This window comes from Entelurus aequoreus, linkage group LG18, assembly GCF_033978785.1.
Source record: "Entelurus aequoreus isolate RoL-2023_Sb linkage group LG18, RoL_Eaeq_v1.1, whole genome shotgun sequence".
In the NCBI taxonomy this organism is placed as follows: domain Eukaryota; kingdom Metazoa; phylum Chordata; class Actinopteri; order Syngnathiformes; family Syngnathidae; genus Entelurus; species Entelurus aequoreus.
Genome location: NC_084748.1, coordinates 28,792,947 through 28,820,922, shown reverse-complemented (window position 1 = coordinate 28,820,922; position 27,976 = coordinate 28,792,947). Strand labels below are relative to the sequence as shown.

The 27,976-nt window shown below is 43.7% G+C and overlaps 1 protein-coding gene across 2 annotated transcripts; it reads left to right on the top strand.

Annotated features, from left to right (window-relative positions):
- Positions 1 to 428: 428 nt before the first annotated feature.
- LOC133633563 (beta-1,3-galactosyltransferase 1-like) lies at positions 429 to 27,976 on the top strand. Of its 2 annotated transcripts, none has more exons than XM_062026123.1 (2): positions 429 to 628; positions 26,331 to 27,976. In XM_062026123.1, the coding sequence occupies exons 1-2, from the start codon at positions 543 to 545 to the stop codon at positions 27,445 to 27,447; spliced, it is 1,203 nt and encodes a 400-aa protein (XP_061882107.1). In that variant the 5' UTR covers positions 429 to 542; the 3' UTR covers positions 27,448 to 27,976. The 2 variants fall into 2 exon arrangements, with proteins under 2 accessions (XP_061882107.1, XP_061882108.1); XM_062026124.1 differs by lacking the exon at positions 429 to 628 and adding an exon at positions 25,505 to 25,617.

Genomic DNA, 27,976 nt, shown 5'->3' with positions numbered 1-27,976 from the left:
AAAAAATTGAAGTGTTCCTCCTCTGGCCAACATATGTAATAACATGTGTGTGTAAGAAATTGAAATGTACCCCAAAATTAATTTAAAACAATTAAAATATGTATATAGAGACATACTGTAATAACTTGAAGTAAATAATAAAGATTAAAACCAATTACAAACAAAAAATTCAACAACAAAAAAAATGTACCAAAAGCTTACCTTTTTTATATTCGGATAGTATGTATATATTATTAATGTTGTAAATACAAATCTTTATATATCTAGAAAGGGTGGTCCTAAAGAGGTAGGCATTTTTCGGAGGTCTCAAGACGGTAACAAATATAAGAATGTGTGTGTGTGAGAGAGAGAGAGAGAGAGAGAGAGAGAGAGAGAGAGAGAGAGAGAGAGAGAGATGAGAGAGAGAGAGAGAGAGAGAGAGAGAGAGAGAGAGAGAGAGAGAGAGAGAGAGAGAGAGAGAGAGAGAGAGGTTGGGGGTAGACGTGACATTTGACAAGTTATTACCTGTGAATTGTGTTGACTTGAAAAACACCTGACTTCCAATGAAGGACAGAAGGCAACTTTACAGGAGGACCACCATGGAGGACCAGGGGGGGAAAGGTCAGGGTAGGAATACTGGACTGAAAAGGTAATTGCTCGTTTTTTTTTTTTGTTTTTTTTTACAACCTGGATATATGATATCAGAATTCATGACAGCTTTGCTTGACTGTTTATAGTTCTACATTTTGACTACAAATGTTCCCCCATCGCCCACAGAAACTGTTTTGATTACCGGAAGTGGAAGAATACATTACAGCGTGACTTTTCCCACCCGTTAGCAGCCAAAGGTCAAATTTGAACACCGAGTGTTTACTAACTATTTTCTAAATGAGGTGTCAGGTTAGTGTTTGTCCCGTTTTGTTGGCTTTTTCCCTGTGAAAATGGCACCTGTGTGCATGTGGGGAATGCGACGGGCCGGTTGATAGGTAAACGTCGACACTACCAATCGCAATATGGATATATCTTATTTATCACAGTGTTAGTGCTAATAAGGTTGATGAGAGGTGAAAAGATTAAGACTGCGATTTTGTGTATTTGACAAAACACGTCCTTACTACAGCAACCCATCCACTGGATTGCACAGGTGAGTGCTGAACCTCCTGGGACCCCCTGGACATCACCACAATAGAACGTAGTATAGCACATTACATGTTAGATTCAAAGATGGCTGAAAACACATCCAAAAGTTCAGAGGGCAACTTTCTTTTTTTTTTTTTGTCATAAAATACTCTCTATGTGTTCCATAGAGCAAAATAAATAAAACTTACATGCCTTGCCAGTTCAGGTCTTAGGAGGCTACATACTACATACTACATCTACGCACGCACCCATTCGTAGCCCATGTGACCAGCGTACTTTGACCCATTTTACAGTTTATACATTGGAACTCGCTTATGTACAGAGATGGGTGGGGTAGTCCACATTTAAACTTTAGAAGCCAGACAAATAATTACTTGAATATTAGAGATGTCCGATAATATCGAGCTACTGATATTATCGGCCGATAAATGCTTTAAAATGTAATATCGGAAATTATCGGTATCGGTTTCAAAAAGTAAAATCTATGACTTTTTAAAACGCTGCTGTGTACACGGACGTAGGGAAAAGTACAGAGCGCCAATAAACCTTAAAGGCACTGCCTTTGCGTGCTGGCCCAGTCACATAATACCTACGGCTTTTCACACACACAAGTGAATGCAAGGCGTACTTGGTCAACAGCCATACAGGTCACACTGAGGGTGACCGTATAAACAACTTTAACACTGTTACAAATATGCGCCACACTGTGAACCCACACCAAACAAGAATGACAAACACATTTCGGGAGAACATCCGCACCGTAACACAACAGAACAAATACCCAGAACCCCTTGCAGCACTAACTCTTTCGGGACGCTACAATATACACCCCACCGCAACCCCGCCCACCTCAACCTCCTCATGCTCTCTCAGGGAGAGCATGTTCCAAATTCCAAGCTGCAGTTTTGAGGCATATTAAAAAATATAATGCACTTTGTGACTTCAATAATAAATATGGCAGTGCCATGTTGGCATTTTTTTCCATAACTTGAGTTGATTTATTTTGGAAAACCTTGTTACATTGTTTAATGCATCTAGCGGGGCATCACAACAAAATTAGGCATAATAATGTGTTAATTCCACGACTGTATATATCGGTATCGGTTGATATCGGAATCGGTAATTAACAGTTGAACAATATACATATATATATATATATATATATACATATATATATACATATATATATATATATATATATATATATATATATATATGTATATATATATATATATATATATATATATATATATATATATATATATACATACACAGGTATATATATATGTATGAAATACTTGACTTTTAGTGAATTCTAGCTATATATTTATGTATATGTATTTATTTTATTATACATATAAATAAAATAAATACTTGAATTTCAGTGTTCCGGGGGCTATCCAGTAGATGGCAGTATTGTCCTGTTTAACTTCTCCTCCGTTCATGACTCGGCCACCGTGTTCAGTGGAGAAGTCTGTTTTACAAAATGTACAGGCAACATAATTACATACCCCTTCCCCTTCGAACTGTCCTGGATGAACTGAAATTCTTGTTTCCATTTGTTTTGGAACTTGCAAGCGTATTTCTTCATCTTGCTCGTCGACGGCGTCGCCATGTCTGTAACTTCCTCGTTCTTCTGCTTCGTCTCCTTGTTGTGTGCGCAGTTGTGCACTCTACCCTCTAAAAGCCGTAGATGTTATGATGTCATTGGGCAGGCAAGCTGTTTATATTGCGGGAAAGCAGACGTGAGAACAGGCTGTCCCCACTCAGGTCCACATTGAGCTGGAGGGAGCGTGGCCTCCAGCTCCGGCTGAATACCGGGAGTTTGTCGGGAGAAAATTTCTGCCGGGAGGTTATCGGGAGAGGCGCTCAATACCGGGAGTCTCCCGCTAAAAACGGGAGGGTTGGCAAGTATGGTCATGTACACAGAAAAATTCTATAAATGTTTCCAAACGATGGCTGTAACACGGCAGTAAAACGGCTGATCAAACAAAACAAAAGTCGTCGTCATGGACCCACTAGCTGTGGAAGCTTGCTCTCCAATCAGCTAAACAGACTCAATGACGCCACGGTGATGTCTTTGTGAGTTTACAGAGGAATTTGTGAAACTGAAAACAAAAAGAATGCCCTTGCAAGTTAATAATACTAACGCAGACACTTGCAGACATGTTAGCATATTAGCTAATGTTAGCATCATTACATTATGATAGCACATACAAATGTGCATGAAAACACTCCTACAGACATCACACATGGGACGGTTTAGTAAGTATAAACAGCTTCACTTATACCAGTGTTTTTCAACCTTTTTTGAGCCAAGGCACATTTTTTGCGTTGACAAAATGCGGAGGCACACCACCAGCAGAAATCATTAGAAAACAAAACTCAGTTGACCTTAAAAAGTCGTTGTTGCAATTGTTGGATATGATTTTAAACCATAACCAAGCATGCATCACTATAGCTCTTTTCTCAAAGTAGGTGTACTGTCACGACCTGTCACATCACGCCCTGACTCATTTTGAGTTTTTTGCTGTTTTCCTGTGTGTAGTGTTTTAGTTCTTGTCTTGCGCTCCTATTTTGGTGCCTCTAACTATTTTTTTGGTTTTTTCCTGTAGCAGTTACATGTCTTCCTTTGAGCGATATTTCCCGCAACTATTTTGTTTCAGCAATCAAGAATATTTCAGTTGTTTTTATCCGTCGATTGTCATGTCATGTTCGGATGTACTTTGTGGACGCCGTCTTTGCTCCACTGTAAGTCTTTGCTGTCGTCCAGCATTCTGTTTTTCTTTACTTTGTAGCCAGTTCAGTTTTAGTTTTGTTCTGCATAGCCATCCCTAAACTTCAATGCTTTTTCTTAATGGCACTCACCTTTTGTTTATTTTTGGTTTGGTTGACTGCATTTACCATCTGCATAGGTATATTTTGAGTACCAATGTATGAGCCTTAACAAATATCCATTTTTGTCTTCAAAGTGGAAACATGTATGAGTCCATAATGGACCAAGGGCCATGACACCGTCTGCCAGGTGCACGAGAAGGTGTACATTTGAGTGTAGCCATTTTAGAACAAAAATTCCACAATAGTTTTTCTGCATGATGTATCGGTTCAACCGATATACCTGTAGATTCCATTAACAAAATGAAAATGGCTTCACTTAGTAGAAGGAAGTGGTTGTAGTACATTGTTGCAAGAATTCCACGGAAAATAACCGTTCCATAGAACAGCAAAAGATGCTTTAAAAAACATTCTGTGAGATGCCACTGATCGAGGATATGTGGTTGAGGATGGAGGACAGACTTCCTGAAATCGCCTGTCAATTTCTTTGGTATTCTTTGCCATGCTAAAGGGCTGACAAGAAAACGCTGTAGAAAACCACAACACAATCAAAAGGCCCATTACTCCGAGGAGGACTGAGTGCATGTAATCTACGGCAGTGCCTTTGATAAGGTTATACATTTTAAAGGCCTACTAAAATGAAATTTTGTTATTTAAACGGGGATAGCAGATCCATTCTAAGTGTCATACTTGATCATTTCGCGATATTGCCATATTTTTGCTGAAAGGATTTAGTAGAGAACATCGACGATAAAGTTCGCAACTTTTGGTCGCTGATAAAAAAAAGCCTTGCCTGTACCGGAAGTAGCGTGACATCACAGGTTGAAAGGCTCCTCACATTTCCCCATTGTTCACACCAGCAGCGAGAGCGATTCGGACACAGAAAGCGACGATTACCCCATTAATTTGAGCCAGGATGAAAGACTTGTGGATGAGGAACGTCAGAGTGAAGGACTAGAGTGCAGTGCAGGACGTATCTTTTTTCGCTCTGACCGTAACTTAGGTACAAGGGTTCATTGGATTCCACACTTTCTCCTTTTTCTATTGTGGATCACGGATTTGTATTTTAAACCACCTCGCATACTATATCCTCTTGAAAATGAAGGTCGAGAACGCGAAATGGACATTCACAGTGACTTTTTTCTCCACGACAATACATCGGCGAAGCACTTTAGCTACGGAGCTAACGTGATAGCATCGTGCTTAAATGCAGATAGAAACAAAAGAAATAAGCCCCTGACTGGAAGGATAGACAGAAGATCAACAATACTACCAAACACTGGACCTGTAACCACACGGTTAATGCTGTCCAACCTGGCGAAGCCTAACAATGCTGTTGCTAACGACGCCATTGAAGCTAACTTAGCTACGGGACCTCGACAGAGCTATGCTAAAAACATTACCTATCCACCTACGCCAGCCCTCATCTGCTCATCAACACCCGTGCTCACCTGCGTTCCAGCGATCGACGGCGCGACGAAGGACTTCATCCGATCATCGATGCGGTCGGCGGCTAGCGTCGGATAGCGCGTCTGCTATCCAACTCAAAGTCCTCCTGGTTGTGTTGCTGAAGCCAGCCACTAATACACCGATCCCACCTACAGCTTTCTTCTTTGCAGTCTCCATTGTTCATTAAACAAATTGCAAAAGATTCACCAACACAGATGTCCAGAATACTGTGGAATTTTGCGATGAAAACAGAGCTGTTTGTATTGAGATACAATGTGTCTGAATACTTCCGCTTCAACCATTGACGTCACGCGCATACGTCATCATACCTAGACGTTTTCAACCGGAAGTTTCCCGGGAAATTTAAAATTGCACTTTATAAGTTAACCCGGCTGTATTGGCATGTGTTGCAATGTTAAGATTTAATCATTGATATATAAACTATCAGACTGCGTGGTCGGTAGTAGTGGGTTTCAGTAGGCCTTTAAGTTGGCTCAGGCAACAGGGACCCTTTACCCCTTTGACAATGGTTTTGGTTTCATTTGCGATTTTCATATCCAGTACAAACTTTTCATTGGTGCGCAGTGGCCCCTTTGGATCTCCATGTTGGAATGGAAATACATGGGCGTGTCCTCTTTCCCCAGTTTTCACAGTCTTTCCTGGCTGTTCGCATTTATGACATCCAAATTTCCCATTGTATTGCATTGAATTAAGGACTAATGCTTTAGCAGGCAAGTCGCATGTTCCAGCAATGGTGAGCACTTTACACACAAAAGGTTCAGATGTCAACTCTGCAGGTTGCACAATAATTCCATCGTCTGCAAGCTTACTCAGTGTGTCACTTAGTGGTCTCAAAAATGTAACCATGGATGGTTTTGAATCCCCATACCAAAGTCCAGCAAATATCATATTCTCTCTTTTTGTGCGTTCCATGAAGCTCAATTCATTGATGATACAATAAAAAGGCCACACTGATATTTAGCATTTTCCCTTTATATAAAAAAAACAGTTTTTGTTTTCGACAATAAGGTCATAAAACATAAAAAATAAAAATAAATAGATATAAAAACTCTATATTGAATAGATAGATCTGCAGTTGAAGATTACATTTATTTGTTGCTGACTTTCGACAGTTTTATGAGTGGGTCCCTTTTGTAATCCTAAGAGTAAGGTTGCCCTGACGTCTCATGTCATGAAGGTCCTCTGGAGACTTGTGCTGGCTCAACTGAGACCCCTGGTGGCTCCTTCCCTGGACCCTCTACAGTTTGCGTATCAGCCCTATGTAGGAGTGGACAATGCTGTTATCTACCTGCTGCATCGTGCTCACTCTCACGTGGATTGTGGGAGGGGCACTGTGAGGATCATGTTCTTTGAGTTCTCCAATTGCGCAGGTGCGCACCTTAGAGGGAACGTTGCCTGGGAGTCCACTTGAACAGCAGACTGGACTGGAAGGACGACAGCAAAGCTGTATACAAGAAGGGAATGAGCAGTCTGTTTTTCCTGAGGAAGCTTAGGTCTTTTAATGTGTGCAGCAAGCCGTTGGAGATCTTTTTTCAGTCTGTTGTGGCCAGTGCACTGTACTTTGCAGTGGTCTGCTGGGGGAGCAGCACCAGCAAAAGGGACTTAAACCGGATTGACAAACTGATCCGGAAAGCCGGCCAAACTATTGGCATGCAGTTAGAGGCGTTTGTGTCAGTGAGGGACAGGAGGACACTGGATAAACTGCTCGCCATCATGGACAATCCTGCCCACCCACTCCACCAGACAATTAAGGGACAGCAGAGCTCATACTCCAACAGGCTTCTTCAGCTTCGTTCCCACAGTGTTCGATTCAAGAACTCCTTCATTCCACACACCATCCAACTGTATAATCACTCGCCATACAGCAATAGATTATATCTGTCTATTACATGACCTCTTCCATGTTAGCTACCTCTCTTTGTTTATAATGTATATTTTCTGTTGGATCTACTCTCTATTTTATGCTGCAGCTGTTACATATACTGTAATATTGTACAAGGTAATTGGGTTTTGTTATATATTGTATATCAGTGACATGCTGTCAGGGGAGGCATCAGGGGTGGTAAAAGGCTTAACCATTAGATGTTCAAAAACGAAGTAATAAAATAAAATACGTTTGTCCAGGGTGTACCCCGCCTTGCGCCCGAATGCAGCTGAGATAGGCTGCAGCACCCTCCACAACCCCAAAACGGAACAAGCAGTAGAAAATGGATGGATGGATGGATTTCTCTTTTGGTCTATGCTTTCTATGTGATTTTGGTGTGGTTTCTGTATATTTAGATAATTTTCATGGTCAAAATCATGGTAATTTTGTGTTTCCTGATCAAAATAACAAGGCAGACGAGAAGTGAGGCAGACACAGGTGGTGCCTCCACGGCTACACACACAAAGTGTATTGAGCGTGTGCGTGCCACGGGGTAAAGGCAGGCCATTGGGCAGCAAGTACCTCTGACTCAAAGTAGGGGGCGATATATCAAAAGTTAATGAACTGCCAACACCGGTTAACCCTTAAGAAGTAGAAGAAGAAAACAACAGACAACAACTGCTACGCTTCCCGCAAACTTCCCTAAAAATTGAGGATTTGATTTCGAAAATAAGGAATTTTTCAAGACTGGACTTCCAATCAAAGCAAGAAGTCATTAATACTGGGAGACCAATGCCAGAGCTGCCAGATTTGATTCAAACGTGTGTGGTCCGAGGATAGAAAATAACGTCCGTTGTGTCCTTGGGCAAGACACTTCACCCTTGCTCCTGATGGGTTGTGGTTAGCACCTGCATGGCAGCTCCCGCCATCTGCGTGTGTGTGCGTGTGTGAATGTGCAAATAGTGTCAAAGCGCTTTGAGTATTTTGAAAGTAGAAAGGCGCTATACAAGTGTAACCCTTGAAGCTGGCTTCCCCTATCCCGGGTCTGTCTAGTCCTCTGTCTCCCTATGAAGTCTCTGCGTTGTGTATTGTATTTTTGTGTGCGTGGGAAGACGGAGAGAAAGACCAGGCAAGGAAGCATAGGATCTGGGTGGAGTCGTCTTTATCTCAAATCTTCACCTTTAGAAAAGACATGGAGTTGTCACAAAATACAAAATATGTCACACTATAACACTTTATATTTTAAAACACAATCAACTTCTCTCATCGTGACCAGTAATATACCCAGCAGGTAACGTGTGTGTGTGTGTGTGTGTGCGCGCGAGCGTGCGTGCGTGCGTGCGTGCGTGTAGACATAAACGACTGAGTGAGTGGATAATCATATGAAAAGAGCCAAAACATGTCCTAGCATAACATGCTTCTGGGCTACCACACACACTGGCATAAAAACATAACAAAATCAACAGTCTCTTCACAATTTACAAAACCCCCACCTTAATATAACTCTTAGCCATCATATTTTGTGAATAAATCGGCTTAATAGTGCAAAACAATAACTTTTTTTCATCTTTTAACTGGGGAGCCTGGTCCCTTCCTGCTTACCTTTAGAAAAGACATGGAGTTGTGACCTAAGATGGCCACAACCAACAAAGAAGAACATTCACAGACAACAGTGAACAGACCACGGAGTGGCGCCCCCTGGAGGCTTCCCTAACAACTGTCCCAACCTTTTGAAAGAACCTCTGCAGACTCCCCACATCAGTTCACCTCCTTACACCCACCCCTTCTTTCTATGATGGCGTCTCAGCCATTAGATACACAACCCCTCCCTCTTCCCGTGTCAACACGATACCTAGTGTTTGTTATATGAGAGGTGAAGTGCAATGGTGCAATGTATCATGCTCAGTGTTTAACAGCAGCCATCTTCTTTTCTTTAGCCGCCAGCCACAGTCTTCGTCCTATTTCAATCTTTTGCTTATCAGAGACAGGTTTCACAGCTACCGAATGGTAGGACAACTTCTTGGGAGGACATCTGTGTCTCGGCGGATTTCTCCTGCTCTGCACAAGCTCTTTGGACATCACCCTCAGGTTACCGGGCCCCCTCGGTCCATGTCCAGTTTCTAACATCTGTCCTTGACCCTTGTCCTCCCCTTTATCCGGTTCGCTTTGATCCCCTCCATCCTGTATCTCCTTAGGCTGAGTTTTACTTGCAGCATATCCAAGGTCCTGCAGCTGAACATCTTCGATCGCATTTTCAACACTGCAATCTGTATTCACTGCTAGCTCCCTCATCCCACACCACTCCTGTTGGGGCTCCAAGGGGAGGAACATGCATTGGGTCAACAGATTCTGGTGGACCACTCTCTCCTTGTCCCCCTCTTCGGTCCGGACCACGTACACAGGAATGTCCGGCTGTTTCTTTATGACAATGTAAGGCTGGCGCTCCCACCTATCTCCCAGCTTCTGCCGACCTTCAATGTAACAAATTTTGACAAGCACCCTGTCCCCGGGCTCAAATTCCTGAGGCTTCACCTTGCGATCATATTGTTTTTTCTGCTGTTCTTTGGCGTGCCTGGACATCTTGTTGGCCTTATCATAAGCATTTCTCAGGCAGTCCATGAGGGCTTGCACGTATTCACTGTATTCACATGGCTCGTTGTTCTCGGGCAGCCCTAAGACAAGGTCAATGGGCAGTCTGGGATGTCTGCCATACATTAAAAAGTATGGTGTGTAACCCGTCGAGTCATGGCGTGTACAGTTATAGGCATGCGTCATAGCGTCCACATGTTCATGCCAGCGGGGCTTCTCTTGAGGATTCAGTGTTCCCAACATATCCATCAAGGTCCTGTTAAATCTTTCGGTGGTTCCGTTTCCCTGTGGATGATATGGGCTTGTGTGCGACTTGGTGATACCAGTGATCCTGCACAGCTCCTTCACAACAGTGCTCTCAAAGTTTCGACCTTGATCAGCGTGAAGTCTAGCCGGGAACCCAAAACGGCAGAGGAAGTTCCTCCACAGCACCTTTGCCACTGTGCGTGCCTTCTGATCCTTGGTCGGGTAAGCTTGTGCGAAACGAGAGAAGTGATCCGTTACAACCAGCAGATTCTCGATCCCACCTCTGGACCTCTCCAATGTCAGAAAGTCTATACAGACCAATTCCATCGGTGCACTGGTGTGGATACTGACGAGGGGGGCTCTAAGACCTGCTGTGGGAGTCTTCCTGAGACAGCACCTCTCGCACTGCACCATGCTTTGATATCCTGGAACATCTTGGGCCAGTAAAAACGCTCCCTCATCAGTGCAAATGTGCGGTCCAACCCCAAATGGCCTGAATCATCATGGAGGGCCGTCTTAGCATACCTCTGTAGCTCCATGGGCAGCACCAACTGCTCAATTGACCCTCTTTGTCCATCATAAACTTTGCGGTAGAGGATGCCGTCCTTGACCACTAACCTCTTCCATTCCTTCAGGAGAATGCCCACCGGTGCCCCTCCTTCCACACTATCGCTCCTCTTAGGTTTGGTGTTCAGAGACCGATAGTGCAGCACTGGTCCAACCACAGGGTCATCTCTTTGGCCAATCCTAACTTGCTGCTTTGTCATTGCAGGCAGTGAGTCTGTCCCAATACCATCATAGGACTCAGTTAGCGCCTCAGGATTGCCTGGCTGTGGTCCTTGAAGATAGTCTGTCTCAACCTGTGCTGTGTTTTCGACTACCTCATCTGAACTCAGAGACTTCCTCTCACTGTTCCTGGACTTAACCCGCTGTGGACATGTCGGCAAGGCTTGTGCGACCTCCCGACTGGATAGTCTGGACAAAGCATCGGCGTTGGCATTGCATTTTCCTTGACGGTATTGAATATCGAAGTCCAGCATTGACAGGTGGGACACCCAGCACTGACCAGTCGCGTCCAATTTTGCCGTGGTCATCACATATTTCAGTGGATTGTTATCGGTGATGACAGAGAATTTGTGCCCATACAGGTGGTCATAAAACTTTTCTGTTGCCGCCCACTTGAGAGCTAAAAACTCTAACTTGTGGGGCGGGTAACGCGTTTCAGATGGATGCAACCCTCTACTGGCATATGCAAGGACGCGCTTCTTCCCATCTTGAATCTGAGCAAGAACGGCACCCAGACCTTCCCCGGACGCATCAGTCTGCAACAAGAATGGTAGGTTGTAGTCTGGGTAGGCGAGGACTGGGGCGGTGGTAAGTCTCTGTTTCAGACCTTGGAATGCAGCCTCGCAATCTTCCGTCCAATGGAACAGGGGAGGTGGGTCAAAGGAAGTCTTGGCCCCCCTTTTCTTCTTTCTTGGGTCTCCCGAAGTGAGACGATATAGAGGCGCCACCAGCTTTGCATAGCCTCCCACAAACCGCCTGTATAGCCTGTGAAGCCCAGGAACTGCTGTACCTCTTTGCGGTTAGTGGGGCGTTTCCAGTCAGTCACTGTATTTATCTTCTCCGGGTCAGTCCTGATACCCTCGGCTGACACCAGGTGCCCTAGGTACTGAACCTCCTTCTTCATCAAATGGCATTTGGAGGGCTTCAGCTTCAGCCCGTGTTCCCGTAGCCGATTGAACACCACTTGAAGCCTCTCCAGGTGTTCGTCAAAGGTTTTTGCAAAGACAATGATGTCGTCAAGGTAGATGAGCAGGTTGACGTAGTTTAGGTCTCCAAAACAACAGGTCATCAATCTCTGAAAAGTTGATGGGGCATTTTGTAACCCAAATGGCATTCTGTTAGCCTCGTACAGCCCCATGGGTGTGCTGAAAGCTGTTTTGTGCTTATCTTGCTCTGCTACTTCAACCTGCCAGTACCCAGAGGTGAGGTCGAGGGTGGAGAAATACTTTGACTGCCCCAATGCTTCCAGTGCATCCTCTATCCTTGGCAATGGAAAAGCATCCCTCGTGCTGCACAGATTCAGCTTCCTGTAGTCCACGCATATTCTCAGGGATCCATCCTTCTTAATTACCACCACCATCTGGGAAGCATAAGGGCTCTTGCTTGGACGAATTACGCCAGCCTCTTCCATCTCCGTGAGAGCCTTCTTGACGCCCTCCCACTGGGCGGGTGGTATTTTACGGTACGGGAGCCGAAATGGTTTTGGGTCTACCAGGGGTATTTCATGCTGGACAGTTGTTGTGTGTCCATAATCCAATGAGTGCTGGGAGAAGACATCACTGTTCTTCCCTACAAGCTCTTTGAGCCTAGAATGCTGCCCCTCATAATCTATGGCGGCACCACTCAAATCTACACAACATGATGCAAGGCCTTTATTACTGCTCACCCCTTGTTCATGTATTTGACATACACCAGTGCCAGGCACTCCCATCTTGCTGTTTTGACCTCTCCCCTGGCCCCTTTCCACTGTTTGCAGTACTTCCTGAATCAGAAAGACCTCTGCCAGCTGAGTGCTGGACCTAATAACAACTGTTCGTTCAGACAGGTTCATCACTCGGACCGGAACCTGCTGCTTGGTCACATTAGCCACGACTCTACCAACAACGAGGCCCACTGGAAGCTTCAGAGAGGGCTTGGCTTCAATGAGGGCAGGATATGCCTGTTTCTTGGGTCCCTTCATTACCTTGCACTTCACAACAGTCTCACTGCCTGCAGGCACCAATACTTTCTCTCCATAATACCGAACAGGGCCCACTCTGCCATCTAGACCACCAGTCCCCGTTTGTTCCATCTCCAGTAATGCAGAATGCCATTCTGGATGGGTATCTTTGATGCATTGGAGGAACTTCAGCCCATAAGTGTCTTGAAGGTGTTGTCTCGAGGCTCGTATGACATTTGTCCCCACCAGCAAAGGAACCATGGACCTGTACTCTGTTTCAGGGACAACAAAGGCTGGTACACTGGCATATTCTTTTCCAAAAACCTTCAGTCGGACAAGCAGCACACCATGGTGAGGGACATCCTGGCCACCTGCCCCTTCCACTGGAATGTTGGAAGGCTGCAGCTTCTGCTGGCACAATTCAGGGTGCCTACGCCAAAACTCATAGGTAATGCTGGTTATTTGTGATCCAGAGTCAATTAAAGTCCTACATATTTCACCATTGACCTCCACATCCCCCTCATTCTTGGGGCCCACCAGGGGTGTTCTCTTCTCCTTTCCTCGCTCTTCTGCTTGGGGACCTAAGTGTTTGCCCATGGTTTCCCCTTCTACCACAGGCTTTATGCGTTTAAAGAACATCCGGCCTGTGTCGTGCCGTGTTGTGCTGTCTCCTCTGGGGAGACAGCCTGAGGATGCGGTGGGTTTGTGTTCGGGTTATTATTAGGCATTAGAGTTCTACATACTCTGGCCATATGTCCGGCCTTCCCACAACGATAGCACACCAACATGGTAGCTTCCCTGTCATTCCTCACTGCTGACAGTGGTCTGGTTGGAGCAGGGGTTTGTAAGGAAACTAGTTTTGATTCTAGCTGTGCAAGCTTTTTGACCTGTTCCTCTTGGTTCAGAGTTAGCTTCTCTATCAGCATAGTCAGTGTGGACAGCTCGGAGGAGGGTTTCACTGCATCAGTCATCTCTTTTGCCGCCCCTTGGTGTTCTCTGGCCGCCACGTGAACCTGGGTGAATGGTTTCTTTAATTTATGTTGAGGCTGAAACCTCCTTGCCTCCCTTGCCAGACTTCGTAGTTCCTCTTGAAGTTCACGAAAACTCAGGAGCCTAGGCTTCAAGGGGGCAATCCTGAGGTACACCCCTTCATCATTTAACCCCCTCAGGAACTGACGTGTGAGTTTGGCATCACGGTCTGGGTACGGTTGGCCCCCACACTGAGACTCCTCAACTGAACGGAGGGTTGCTTCTAGCGCAATAGCATAGGAGCACGCGGTTTCTTCAGGCCACTGGCTTCTCTCATAAAAGTCTGCCAAAGGATCCAGAGACCTTTGCATGTCTCCATATTCGGCTCTCAGCTCATCAAATGCTCTCTCTGGATGCTGTTCTTGGAGGGGGAGATTTAGAACCAGTCTCCTGGCCTCCCCACTCAAGTGACGCACAATTGTTGCAAAACAGAGATGTGCTGGCAGCCCCCCCCGCTTCCAGAAGATACTGCATATCCCGTATCCAGTCTTCAATGAGGACTCTACAGTCAGGGCCTCCACTGAAGATCTGCACATTCCTCACCTGGTGTGTCTGGGTGAACCCAACAGGGGCAGGTTGCATTGTGCTATATCTGGCCTGTCCTGTGGTGGGAAACACAACTTGGGGCACATGTTGATATGTGAGCATGGATGTCGATACGGCAGGACCTGGAGCAGGCAGGACGGGATTTGGTGGGTTATATGTGGCTGCTTGGGCAGTGTACCAATCCGGGGACCAGGCAGCATTGTTTATCCCAGTCCTAGGGGTGTGAGTGGTGGCTTGCAATTTAGGCTCTGAAATCTGCGGGAATTCATGAGGGCGGGTCGGGACTAATGGGTAGGGACTGTTCGCTTGGGGTGCATACATATTGGGAGGTTGAGCCGCATACACTCTATCATGGGGGAGGTGTGGCTCGGTTAGTGGGGTGCACCTGACATCCTGTCCTGGGGTTTGGCTAATTGGGACGGGCAAGTGGGCAGCAGCACCATGGGCTATGGAGGCGGAGTCTAGCCATGTAATTGGGGCAACATCATAAAGGTTGGATATGGGGGTACTTGTGGAGACTTGTGGGACTGACACAGAGGCCGGAGTGTACATTCCATCAGGGAGGTGCTGAGTCTGGAGTGGTGAGACATACCTGGCACTCTGTGTTTGTGGTATGGGGGGTGGAGCATGGCTAGTGGCCATCTGATCCGGTATCGCCATTGTGGGACTTTGAAAAAGGGGTGGGCGACATGGTACTGTAGCTGTTGGAGTCTGAAATGATCCTGGGACCTCATATCTATTATATATTGGGCTGAGTATGGGGGGTGACAGGGTTGGCACAGTTTTGACTTGATGGGGCTCCGTTTTGGGCCTAACAGCCTGTTGGGGGTCCATGTCATGTTTACAGTGGGCCATCATGTGGACAACACACTGAGGTGACACCCCTCCATCAGGACCATGGTCCACTATGCCAGCACGTCGATTTAAAGTCTGTCTCACTGTAGAGTGAACTTGTGTCGGTGGTCGACTAGGGGTACCTACGTGGGGACTTTGCATCTTCAGAATTTAAAAGTGCTGCAGGCTTAGATAACTTGGGTGCATGTACTGAGGTAAATATTGTGTGTGTGAGAGAGCGAGTATGTGTATGTGGTGGCAGTAGTGTTGGATTGTGATTGTGTGACTGTGTTGTTTTTTTTTTTTTTCAGAATAGGTCACAGACACCATAAAACATTCCCATAAAGCATAAATATAGAAAAAGGATATGTTTAACACAAATGTTTTCCTTCTTTCCCCTCTTAACTCCTTCTCCTGCTCTTGTGTGGCATCCGCAGATCACGGGTCACGGCACCAGTTGTAACCCTTGAAGCTGGCTTCCCCTATCCCGGGTCTGTCTAGTCCTCGGTCTCCCTATGAAGTCTCTGCGTTGTCTATTGTATTTTTGTGTGCGTGGGAAGACGGAGAGAAAGACCAGGCAAGGAAGCATAGGCTCTGGGTGGAGTCGTCTTTATCTCAAATCTTCACCTTTAGAAAAGACATGGAGTTGTCACAAAATACAAAATATGTCACACTATAACACTTTATATTTTAAAACACAATCAACTTCTCTCATCGTGACCAGTAATATACCCAGCAGGTAACGTGTGTGTGTGTGTGTGTGTGTGTGTGCGCGCGCGCGAGCGTGCGTGCGTGTAGACATAAACGACTGAGTGAGTGGATAATCATATGAAAAGAGCCAAAACATGTCCTAGCATAACATGCTTCTGGGCTACCACACACACTGGCATAAAAACATAACAAAATCAACAGTCTCTTCACAATTTACAAAACCCCCACCTTAATATAACTCTTAGCCATCATATTTTGTGAATAAATCGGCTTAATAGTGCAAAACAATAACTTTTTTTCATCTTTTAACTGGGGAGCCTGGTCCCTTCCTGCTTATCTTTAGAAAAGACATGGAGTTGTGACCTAAGATGGCCACAACCAACAAAGAAGAACATTCACAGACAACAGTGAACAGACCACGAAGTGGCGCCCCCTGGAGGCTTCCCTAACAACTGCCCCAACCTTTTGAAAGAACCTCTGCAGACTCCCCACATCAGTTCACCTCCTTACACAAGTATAACCCATTTACCATTTACCATTTGTTCATTTCAAAAGGATCGGTATACTCGAAAATAATGGCTTTGTGGCTGTGCTACAAAAAACGTCTTTATTGCTTTCCCTGCCTTCTATTCTCAACGAGTGACCGTGTTTGGACCCAAATGGGATATACTGATCTGAAAAAGCTGCCAAGAAGCCTCGAAAAACATGAAAGCTCATCTGCCCACATTCAAGGTCAGATTTCTTTCAAAACGTTTGGGATATCACGTATTGATCTGGCTCTAAATGAACAACAGAGACTAAATATCAGCATCCACAATGCCAATGTAAAGGAAAATCGTTGAGATATTAAAATACCTGATAAACGCCACTTGCTTTTTGGGGAAACAGGAGCTTGCATTTGGTGGTGACGATGAGAGTGCAAGCTCCTCCAGTCATCTTACGCAGAGAAAGATGAACGTTTAGCTAAACACCTGGAAACGTCATCCACTGTGTTTACTGGCGCATCAAACATAATACAGAATGATTAGAGAGAAGCAGTAGGTGATGTGATCAGAAACTATATTTAAAAGGAGATTAATGCTGCCAGATTTGTCAGAGTGAAGGTGGACCTTAATTGAGAAAGAGAGACTTTTAAAATTCAAAGAAAAAGAGAAAAAGGAGGACTTCTACAACAAAGTCATAGAGATCTTCGTCCAGAGGGAAAGGCGAATTGACTTTATTTACATTTAAAGGTAAGATATACTGTCCAGTGCAGGGGTCCCCAAACTACGGGCCGAATACGGCCCGCCAGCGTCCAAAATCTGGCCCACAGGAAGTCTCAAGTTTTTTATTTTTTATTTGTCTAACCGCTTCCATGTTAGCTACCTCCCTTTGTTTATAATGTATTTTGTCTGCTGGAGCTACTCTCTATCTTATGCTGCCATTTTTGTTGTTGTTGTTGCAGCTGTTACATATACTGTAATACTGTACATCAGGGGTGTCCAACTCATTTTAGCTCACTGCATGGAAGAAAATCTGCGCACACGCGGGCCGGACTATTAAAATCATGGCATTAAAACAAAAAAAATAAAGACAACTTCAGATTGTTTTCTTTGTCTTACTTTGGCCAAAAATAAAACAAACACATTCTGAAAATATTCCAATAAAAGTATATGGAAAAAAATGCCCGGCAGCGGTAAAGTTTAGATCAGTGGTCCCCAAAATCCGGCCTGCGGGAAGTCTCAATTTTTTTTTCTTAATTTGTCCTTTCTAATCTATTTTCTACCGCTTGTTACTCTCGGGGCCTCCTAGCCGCTCAAGGAAATCATGTCGTCGAAAAATTTTGCCAAATTTTTTTTAACCCAATGTGGCCCCCCGAGTCAAAACATTTTTGGGGACCCATGGTCTAGTGTCTGCTCTGCAGTGCGGTGTTAATTGTGTGCTAAGTGTGTTCAAACGTTTTATTTTAGTATCATACTGTGTGTTTAGCGATTTTGAGCCGGTGCCATTGCTTCATACTGTATGTTTGTAAATCTGACTACTGGGTCAGTGACTTAGCATCATACTGTATGTTTGTAAATCTGACTAGTGGGTAAGTGTCTCCCCAACCTCAAACCTCACTGCACATCACTGTTGTATATATTATATACAAATATAATACAATAATATAATATATCAGTATATGTTATATACTGTATATATGATATGTAAATATTACATATGTTATATTTTATATTGCTACTATAGTACATTTTTATTCTACTTTATACCTGCATTATCCTTTCCACCCTTATCCTTTCCATTCTTTTGTAACTGAGCTACTGTGTGGAACAATTTCCCTTGTGGATCAATAAAATTTGTCTAAGTAAGTCTGTATAATCAATATCATGCTTGCGCAAGGGTTATTTAAGCAGGAAATATTTATATTTAAGAAAAAATATGTATTTTATTCTGATAATTTTGTTATTTTGGATTGTATTACACAATTTGTTTCTCGTGTATTTGTAATGCACTAAAACCTGTGCATCTAATTAAATTCCGCTTGGAGTCAAATAGTATAAAAATCATGTAATCTACAAAGGTTGAATTATGGTCTCATTCCCTCACACGCTTTATCTGCCGTCAAGGCCATTACATTAGGAAGACCAGTAACTAAGGCCCTGCTTACATCAAGCCGAATAACTCCTTAAACAAATAATTGTTTAGCCTAAGCCCTGTGTCAGCCACACTAATTCATTGTTTAAGGTTCCCCTCCTTGGATAATGTTTTACACGGGTAAGTGCGGCGTGTATTTTTTAAAGCTCTGGCTCTTAGCTTTGTATGGACTAATCGATCGTTTACAAACCGAGTTCGGAGAGGAAGTGACGCCAGAAAGACCGCGCCCCACAAAAGGAAATGACGCCAGAAAGAACGCGCCACAGCCAACTTCATAACAAGCGGTTTCGTAACTCGGAGGTAATCACTGAGAAGATGGAGGTGAGTCATCCAGACAAGCCCGTGTTTCTCCTTCTTCTACATGTACAGACGTTTGTGGAAATCACACATGAATACCTTAAGAGAAGGAAATGCGCGGTTGCAGCTATTTCAGATACAACACATCTCAGACGGCAACATAGCAATGTTGAGCGACGGTTTTGGATAAGGCCTGGAAGAACGGCAGTCTGGTGGGATATGTTTGTCAACGAGTGTATTGTGTCAGAGGAACGCCAATAGAACTTTCGAATGTCCAGGTCAGCTGTGATTCTACTTAGCGAAAAACTTTGTCCATTTGTTGAAGGGGAGACGACGAGAATGCGGGCTCCCGTGGACGAGGGAAGACTACGGAAAACAGCGAATGCATTTGGACTGGCAAAGCAGACTATCAGTTATTGTCCGGCATGTATGTCGAGCGATTACTCAACGTCTAGTGTTGTACTGCATAACTATTGTGAAGCCATGAAGTGGTTGCGGCCGTCAAGTACGACCGCCAATTTCAGCCGACAAGCACAGTGTCCTGACCAGATATCTAGATCCCTAGATCGATTGTTGTAACATGTTCTTTATCACACGTCCATTAAAGATATGATTCATGTATGATGGCTCAGGTGTGATTCACTACAATAGAGCTAGTCTAACAGCTGCTGATGGTGAGGCGGGGTCAAGGGGTGAGGAGTATATTTATAGCTAGAATCCACTGAAATTCAAGTATTCCTTATATATATATATATATATATATATATATATATATATATATATATATATATATATATATGTATATATATATATATATATATATATATATATATATATATATATATATATATATATATATATATATATATATATATTAGGGCTGGGCAACGATTAAAAATTTTAATCATAGTTAATCGCACTATTTCTCTGATTAATCACGATTAACTGCATTGTATACGCAAAACCCAATAATGAATTCAAAAGTAGTGTGTAGTGCACCTTTATTGGAATATTCTCCCATATGGACAAAAGCGCCAAAACATTTGTTGTGCAAACACAATTTAAATCAGTACTTGTTAAACAGTAGCAGTTAAATAGCATATTTTATTAAAATCAACTCAAAAAATATCAATACAAACATTGAAGTTTATTGCTGCTGCAGGGTATTTAAGTTATCCTGTTTGGGCTTGGGATCTTTCTGTGTGGAGTTTGCATGTTCTCCCCGTGACTGCGTGGGTTCCCTCCGGGTACTCCGCCTTCCTCCCACCTCCAAAGACATGCACCTGGGGATAGGCCCCTCCCACCTCCAAAGACATGCACCTGGGGATAGGCCCCTCCCACCTCCAAAGACATGCACCTGGGGATAGGTTGATTGGCAACACTAAATGGTCCCTAGTGTGTGAATGTGGTCTATCTGTGTTGGCCCTGTGATGAGGTGGCGACTTGTCCAGGGTGTACCCCGCCTTCCGCCCGAATGCAGCTGAGATAGGCTCCAGCATCCCCCGCGACCCCAAAAGGGACAAGCGGTTGAAAATGGATGGATGGATGTTTGTTATGGAAAATAAATATAATCTACATACAAACCCCTGAGCCACAATCATAACATCCGAACAGGCAATTTCTGAGGTAACAGCAGAAACATTTTCCTCTAATTTTCCTTTCCATAATGCCTCTCCTCTGTTTCCATTATAGACAGAACATGTGAATGCAGCACCCACCTTTCATCAATATAATGCACTGTAACTCCGAGGTAATTATGCTTACCGATTGATGTCTAGTAGTCCCCACTGAGAGCAACTACAGCTGCAGGTTGTAAAGTTGTCACTTTTACAGTCCTCTCCTTTTCATACAAGTCGTGTATTCTTGGTGCGTCTTGATGGCGGCTCATCCGTGCTGTCACTTGTTGTGATTCACACAATGTTTCTCAGGCCGGCGTCTTCCACAACACTAATGAGCCTACAGTCTGTAACTATCCACTTCGCTATGGCATTTGTTAGCTTCTCTTGCTCTCGTTTATCTATACTTCTCCCGCACGCTGCATTTAACGTAGTCTGCCGAAGCCTGGCTCCACTTTCTGCTTTGTTGAATGGTTTGCTCGCATCAACAGTGTGCTTCGTGTTAAGGTGATATTTTAGACTGGAAGTACTCCTGTGATAAGAAAACTCAGCTTGGCAGTGGCTACAAACCACTTTGCTTCTGTCAAATCCGCCACCTGGAAGTACTTTATAATGAAAATGACCCTGTAAAAGTTCTGTTGAGTTACCCTTCTTCTCCATGCTTGTTTTGTTTCTTCCACGTTCTCCTTCCTTTTCCGCAAGAAACAGCAATAGGCGTTAACAAAATAAAGGCGTGTAAACAACATACGCAAATGCGCGATAAAAAAATTGTCGGCGATAATAGATTGATGCGTTAACTCGAAATTAACGCATTCATTTGCCCACCCCTAATATATGTATATATATATATATATATATATATATATATATATATATATATATATATATATATATATATATATATATATATATATATATATATATATATATATACACACATATAAATAAAATAAATACTTGAATTTCAGTGTTCATTTATTTACACATATACACACATAACACTCCTCTCTACTCATTGTTGTATTTGAAAGTGCAATGCTTTGCAGCCAGTAGCTCAGCCTTTGAAGGAGCGTAGGTGTGGGCAGTGTAATATTCTGGGTTGGAGTCAATAACCAGGCGAGGTGACGAAGTTACGTCTCTTTACTTCATACTTCAGAACCGACTCCCACACTTGCCGTCAGGGTGCGCAATACAACGTAAACCTTTGGCCAATCAAAAAGTAACCACAGAACACTATAGTGTTCTGTGGTTACTTTTTGGTTGGCCAAGCGGACGTGACGACAGGCTGTCCTCACTCAGGTCCGCACGGACCTGGAGGGGGCGTGCCTTAAGTCCGGCTGGAAATCGGGAGAAATTCGGGAGAATGGTTGTCCCGGGAGATTTTCGGGAGAGGCACTGAAATTCGGGAGTCTCCCGGAAAATTCGGGAGGGTTGGCAAGTATGCAGGGGACTGTTCTTTTTCCATTCCTGGTCACTCTTGGGTGGATTGTTGAACTGCTTGTTGATTTATTTTTAATACCTGGTTTAATACCTACACGTCTGTTAAAATGTAATAAGCACTTATTCTTCTATTGTCAAGTCTACCTGGTTGGCCACGCTTATAAGAACAGCTATGGCGTCACATTAGTACCAAAAATCCAAGCGCGTAAAAACTGTTATCGCATGCTGATTCTCCACTTCGTGCGCGCGCGACACCCTTTTGCACGCGTGTGGTGCCTTTGTGCGCGCGCGCGGCGCCTTCTTGCATGCGCGTGGTGCCTTTCTGCGCGCGCGCGCTGTCTCGGATTGTGCGCTGTCATGTTTCATTTTGGTACTTTGGGGGCGGGCATGCTTAGACCGCCCCTTCTTTCTGATTGGCTTTGAGCAATCAGAAGTATAGCAGGGCGGGTCATCGTCAATATGTATCAAGATTTACGGAGGAAGAAGTGGATAAAAAAATGTTGGCTGAAAAAGAGGTAAGTTATTGAACTGCTTTGGAGTGATTGTAAGGGTACTATTACTAAAAATAATAATACATTTTTATTTATAAAGCACTTTTCATACATTTAAAATGCAGCTCAAAGTGCTTTACATAGTTAAAAACAAAATGAGAAATAACACCCACACCCCATGAAGACAGTCAAACATGTACATAAAAATAAACAAACAACAACAACAACAATAATAATAATAACAACACAATGACAATAGCCAATCACAGGAACCCTCTGAACGTGGAGATCCAGATGGCTCTTTGAGGAAACACTAGATCAGGGGTCACCAACGCGGTGCCCGCGGGCACCAGGTAGCCCGTAAGGACCAGATGAGTAGCCCGCTGGCCTGTTCTAAAAATAGCTCAAATAGCAGCACTTACCAGTAAGCTGCCTCTATTTTTTTAATTTTATTTATTTACTAGCAAGCTGGTCTCGCTTTGCTCGACATTTTTAATTCTAAGAGAGACAAAACTCAAATAGAATTTGAAAATCCAAGAAAATATTTTAAAGACTTGGTCTTTAAAGTGTGACATGATTTATTTAAAAATTTGAGAGTTGACTTTTGTATTTTACATGAGTTATTATTTGTACAAACATGGTGCAAAGTAATTCATGATTTGTTAAAAAATGTTAGTGGCTAGCTAGTTAAAATGGGATATTGTGATTTCGCAAGACTGTCTTAGAAGTGATCATTTGAAAATGTTCAATTTGAAAAATGTGCACTTAGAGAAAGTATAAAAATAAAGTGTTGCATATTGATATTTATCTGTTTCTATATATATTTATTGTGAGAAATCAATAAGATTTTAAGTGTTTCCCCAAAGATAAATATCATTAATTATTAATAATAACATAGAGTTAGAGGTAAATTGAGCAAATTGGCTATTTCTGGCAATTTATTGAAGTGTGTATCAAACTGGTAGCCCTTCGCATTAATCACTACCCAAGAAGTAGCTCTTGCTTTCAAAAAGGTTGGTGACCCCTGCACTAGATGATCAAATAAATGGATTAAAAATAATTAAAATACACATCAGGTAAAAGTCCAAAAATAATATGAAATAAGATAAGATATAATCAAACATAAAAATAAACTACAATATGAAAAACTATAAAATAAAATAAAATACAATAAAAACTGAAATATAAATATAATAAGACCATATAAAAATAGGCTAAGATATGATAAAACATAAAAATAAGCTAAGATATGATAAAACATAAAAATAACTAATACTAATAGAATAATCCTGCACATTGGGCCTAATATTTGTGTAGTAAAGTGGTTTTAGAATTCGAGCAATGTAATCTGAAAGATGTTTAAAATATCAACAATTAATGTTAATATTTTTTAAACAATATACTTCTCATAACATGAGTATCTGTGTGGTGTGCATGAGAGAGTGGAAAGAAAAGCATTGCTATAGTTTCACTTCATCTGCCTTTTTTTTACAACCTACTTGAAGTTGTATTTTTCTTCTTTTTTTTTTTCAAAGCCAATCACAAAGAAGGGGCGGTCTAAGCATGCCCGCCCCCAAAGTACCAAAATGAAACATGACAGCGCCCAGACCGAGACAGCGCACGCGCAGAAAGGCACCGCGCGCGCAGAAATGCACCGCGCGCGCACAAAGGCACCACGCGCGCGCAAAAGGGTGTCGCGTGCGCGCACGAAGTGGAGAATCAGCGCGCGATAACAGTTTTTACGCGCTTGGATTTTTGGTACTAATGTGACGCCATAAACAGCTGATAGGAAAAACGTCACAGTGGTCAGGTGACCCTTCAGAGGAAGACTGCAAATGACAGTCGAAACAAGTCAGGTAAAAATTCCATCTAATATACCGTAAAATATTGTCTGATTACAAGAAAATTTGAAAAGTATATGAATAAAAAGACATAATGAACCCTTTTGAGCAAAAAAAACCCAAAACGTATTCTTCTGTTGTTTGGATACTTTACATAGATTTGTGATACCACAAATGTGGGTATCAACATGATATCAATAAACATAATAAACATTTTAAAAAATCAAAAAAGATTTTGTGATGATAAAAAATATTTATATAATCATTGTACCCACACAGCAAAAACACTCCGCGGCGGATCCCCCGCGCAGGTATCGCGCTTTCCGGAACGGAACCGCGAAACGGACCCACATCGGCGTCCATTTGCACTCAGGAACGTATCCGCCACGGCGGCGGGTAGCTGATCCGCCGTGGCGGCGCGTTGCATCCGCATCGCACCCATGATCAAAGCCTTATTTCCGCGGCGGGTGCGCCGTGACGGCGCGCTGCATCCGCTCCGCACCCAAGATCAAAGCCTAACCTCCCGCCGCGGACCAGCAACGGACTCATAAAAACCCTGGCTCATCTGGCCGTTTTGGACCCCTTGTCTGTACCGGAAGTAGCGTGACGTCACAGGAGCTAGTATTCCTCACAATTCCCCATTGTTTACAATGGAGCGAGAGAGATTCGGACCGAGAAAGTGATGATTACCCCATTAATTTGAGCGAGGATGAAAGATTCGTAGATGAGGAACGTTAGAGTGAAGGACTTGAGAGGCAGTGATGGACGTATCTTTTTTCGCTCTGACCGTAACTTAGGTACAAGCTGGCTCATTGGATTCCACACTCTCCTTTTTTTTATTGTGGATCACGGATTTGTATTTTAAACCACCTCGGATACTATATCCTCTTGAAAATGAGAGTCGAGAACGCGAAATGGACATTCAGTGCCTTTTATCTCCACGACAATACATCGGCGAAATGCTTTAGCTACGAGCTAACGTGATAGCATCGTGCTTTAACTGCATATAGAAACAAAAAAATAAACCCCTGACTGGAAGGATATATAGAAAATCAACAATACTATTAAACCGTGGACATGTAAATACACGGTTAATGCTTTCCAGGCTGGCGAAGGTTAACAATGCTGTGCTAACGACACCATTGAAGCTAACTTAGCAACTTAGCAACGGGACCTCACAGAGCTATGCTAAAAACATTAGCTCTCCACCTACGCCAGCCAGCCCTCATCTACTCATCTACACCCGTGCTCACCTGCGTTCCAGCGAGCGGCAGAAGGACGAAGGACTTCACCCGATGCGTTTGGCGGCCCGGAGACGTAGGAAGTCAAGGTGAGGTCGGCGGCTAGCGCGGCTAGCGCTCCAACAAAGTCCTCCTGGTTGTGTTGCTGTAGTCCGCTGCTAATACACCGATCCCACCTACAACTGTCTTCTTTGCAGCCTTCATTGTTCATTAAACAAATTGCAAAAGATGTCCAGAATACTGTGGAATTATGAAATGAAAACAGAGCTTTTTGTATAGGATTCTACGGGTACCATAACTTCCGTTACTCTGACTTCGTCACGCGCATACGTCATCATACCGCGACGTTTCAGCCGGATATTTCCCGGGAAGTTTTAAATGTCACTTTATAAGTTAACCCGGCCGTATTGGCATGTGTTGCAATGTTAAGATTTCATCATTGATATATAAACTATCAGACTGCGTGGTCGGTAGTAGTGGGTTTCAGTAGGCCTTTAATAATCTTTATTTACTTTGGGTCTAACTTTGTTTTAGGTGTTTTGGCCAAAACGGAGAAGTGATCTTAGCCTCCATGCTATTGCTAACACAACACAGCAGGAGGTCACCATGCCGACAATAGATGGTCTACAGAACTGTGTTTCCTCATATAATGAATCCAATGTCTAGTCAGTTTCCATGGACATTAAATCTATACTGTGATACAAGTTGTACACCGACTACTCTAAAGTACATGTGGCTCTTTAAATCTATTCTTGCCCTCTGTTTATAATATGTTCCCCATGTGACCTCTTTTGTTTTGCAGACTGCTCACAATGAGTCCTCCCTGTCTTCCAAAGAAGATTCTGTCCTGGTTTAAGTTCCTGATCCTACTGAGTATGGCGTTATTGTTCCTGTGTTACGTCCACTCCATTCCTTCCTCACCTTGGTGGGAGAATTCTTTACTCCGTCAGCACTACCAAAAGCTGATAAACCAGAGCTATCAAGGCAAGCTCCCTCCCCCTTTCCGGGTCGATCCAAATAATCTCGCTAAAGCAGACGAACTTCCTGAGACCACGTCCAGCACATACTCAACGTTGACAGCACGTACTCTGTACCACCAGGCCTACGCGCCAAACTATCAATTCATCATGGATGTCGGTGACGTGTGCAAAACCAAGACGCCCTTTCTGGTGCTCATGGTTCCCGTGGCGCCCGGAAACAAGGAAGCCCGGCACGCCATCCGCCTCACTTGGGGCAAAGAGAACTCAGTCCAAGGTGAGACGATCTTGACTCTCTTCATGCTGGGCCTGGCTGGAGGTGCGGAACAGCAGCAGAAAGTGCTTCAGGAGAACAAGCTGCACCACGACCTGATACAGAGCAACTTTGTAGACTCTTACCTCAACTTGACCATCAAGACAATGGTTATCATGGAGTGGTTGGCCACGCGCTGCCCGACGGCCGCCTACGCCATGAAGGTGGACTCGGACATGTTCCTTAACATCGACAACCTGGTGTTGATGCTGCAGAAGCCGGGCATCCCCAAAACTAACTACCTGACTGGGAGGATTATGTGGGACATCCCGGTCATCCGTGTAAAGAGCTCCAAATGGTATGTCCCTGAGGAGATGTACCCCAATCCCAAATACCCCACATACACTCTGGGAATGGGTTATGTATTTTCAAACGATCTCCCGCCAAAGATCGTTGCAATCTCCAAAACCATTCGGCCGTTCAACATCGAGGACGCATACATCGGAATGTGCATGAAGCAGCTGGGACTGGCGCCTAAACCGCCGCCCGATGCATCACAATTTCAGGCTTATAACACTGAATACAATCGCTGCCAATACTCCAGGATCATTACCTATATCCTGCAGTCCCCGCAGGAGCTGATCAACTACTGGATGGACCTTAGGAAAAAGCCAGGACCGCCTTGTTGAAGCACCAAGAAGACTGAAGTAAATATAAACTGAGCACAACCAAGCACTTCCACACTGACACGGTTTATCGCATGTATAGAATATCTGTGACAATTATTTCCAACACAACAGGGCAGGAGATCTGAGTCTTGAGTGTTTTCGTAACTTCATGCCTCTGTGTCCTGATACGGAATACTCTTTCACACTACCACCATCCCCGCCACTGATACTATCTCGGAGGCGATACGGAAGGGTAAAAATAACTTATGGCAGCGTGGGGGACATTTGTGTACCAGGCTCCTTTTTTATTGGCTGGCGACAAAACAAACACGTCTCAGATTAGAATATTACGCAGAAAAAAATCCAAAATGGCCGAAATCCCACCAAAAATGAACCCTGCATTTTCTATATATGGTCCTTGATGATTTCCTGGGCTCTGTGTAAGTGTTGGCTGATGATAATGTACATGTTAGGGTTGTCCCAATACCAATATTTTGGTACCGATACCAAAATGTATTTTAATACTTTTCTAAATAAAGGGGACCACACA

Excerpts from the sequence above, each read along its gene's own strand:
- LOC133633563 (XM_062026123.1), top strand. The coding sequence starts at position 543 with ATGAAGGACAGAAGGCAACTTTACAGGAGGACCACCATGGAGGACCAG. Across the intron at positions 629-26,330 it reads AGGAATACTGGACTGAAAAG|ACTGCTCACAATGAGTCCTC; the intron begins GTAATTGCTCGT and ends TTTGTTTTGCAG.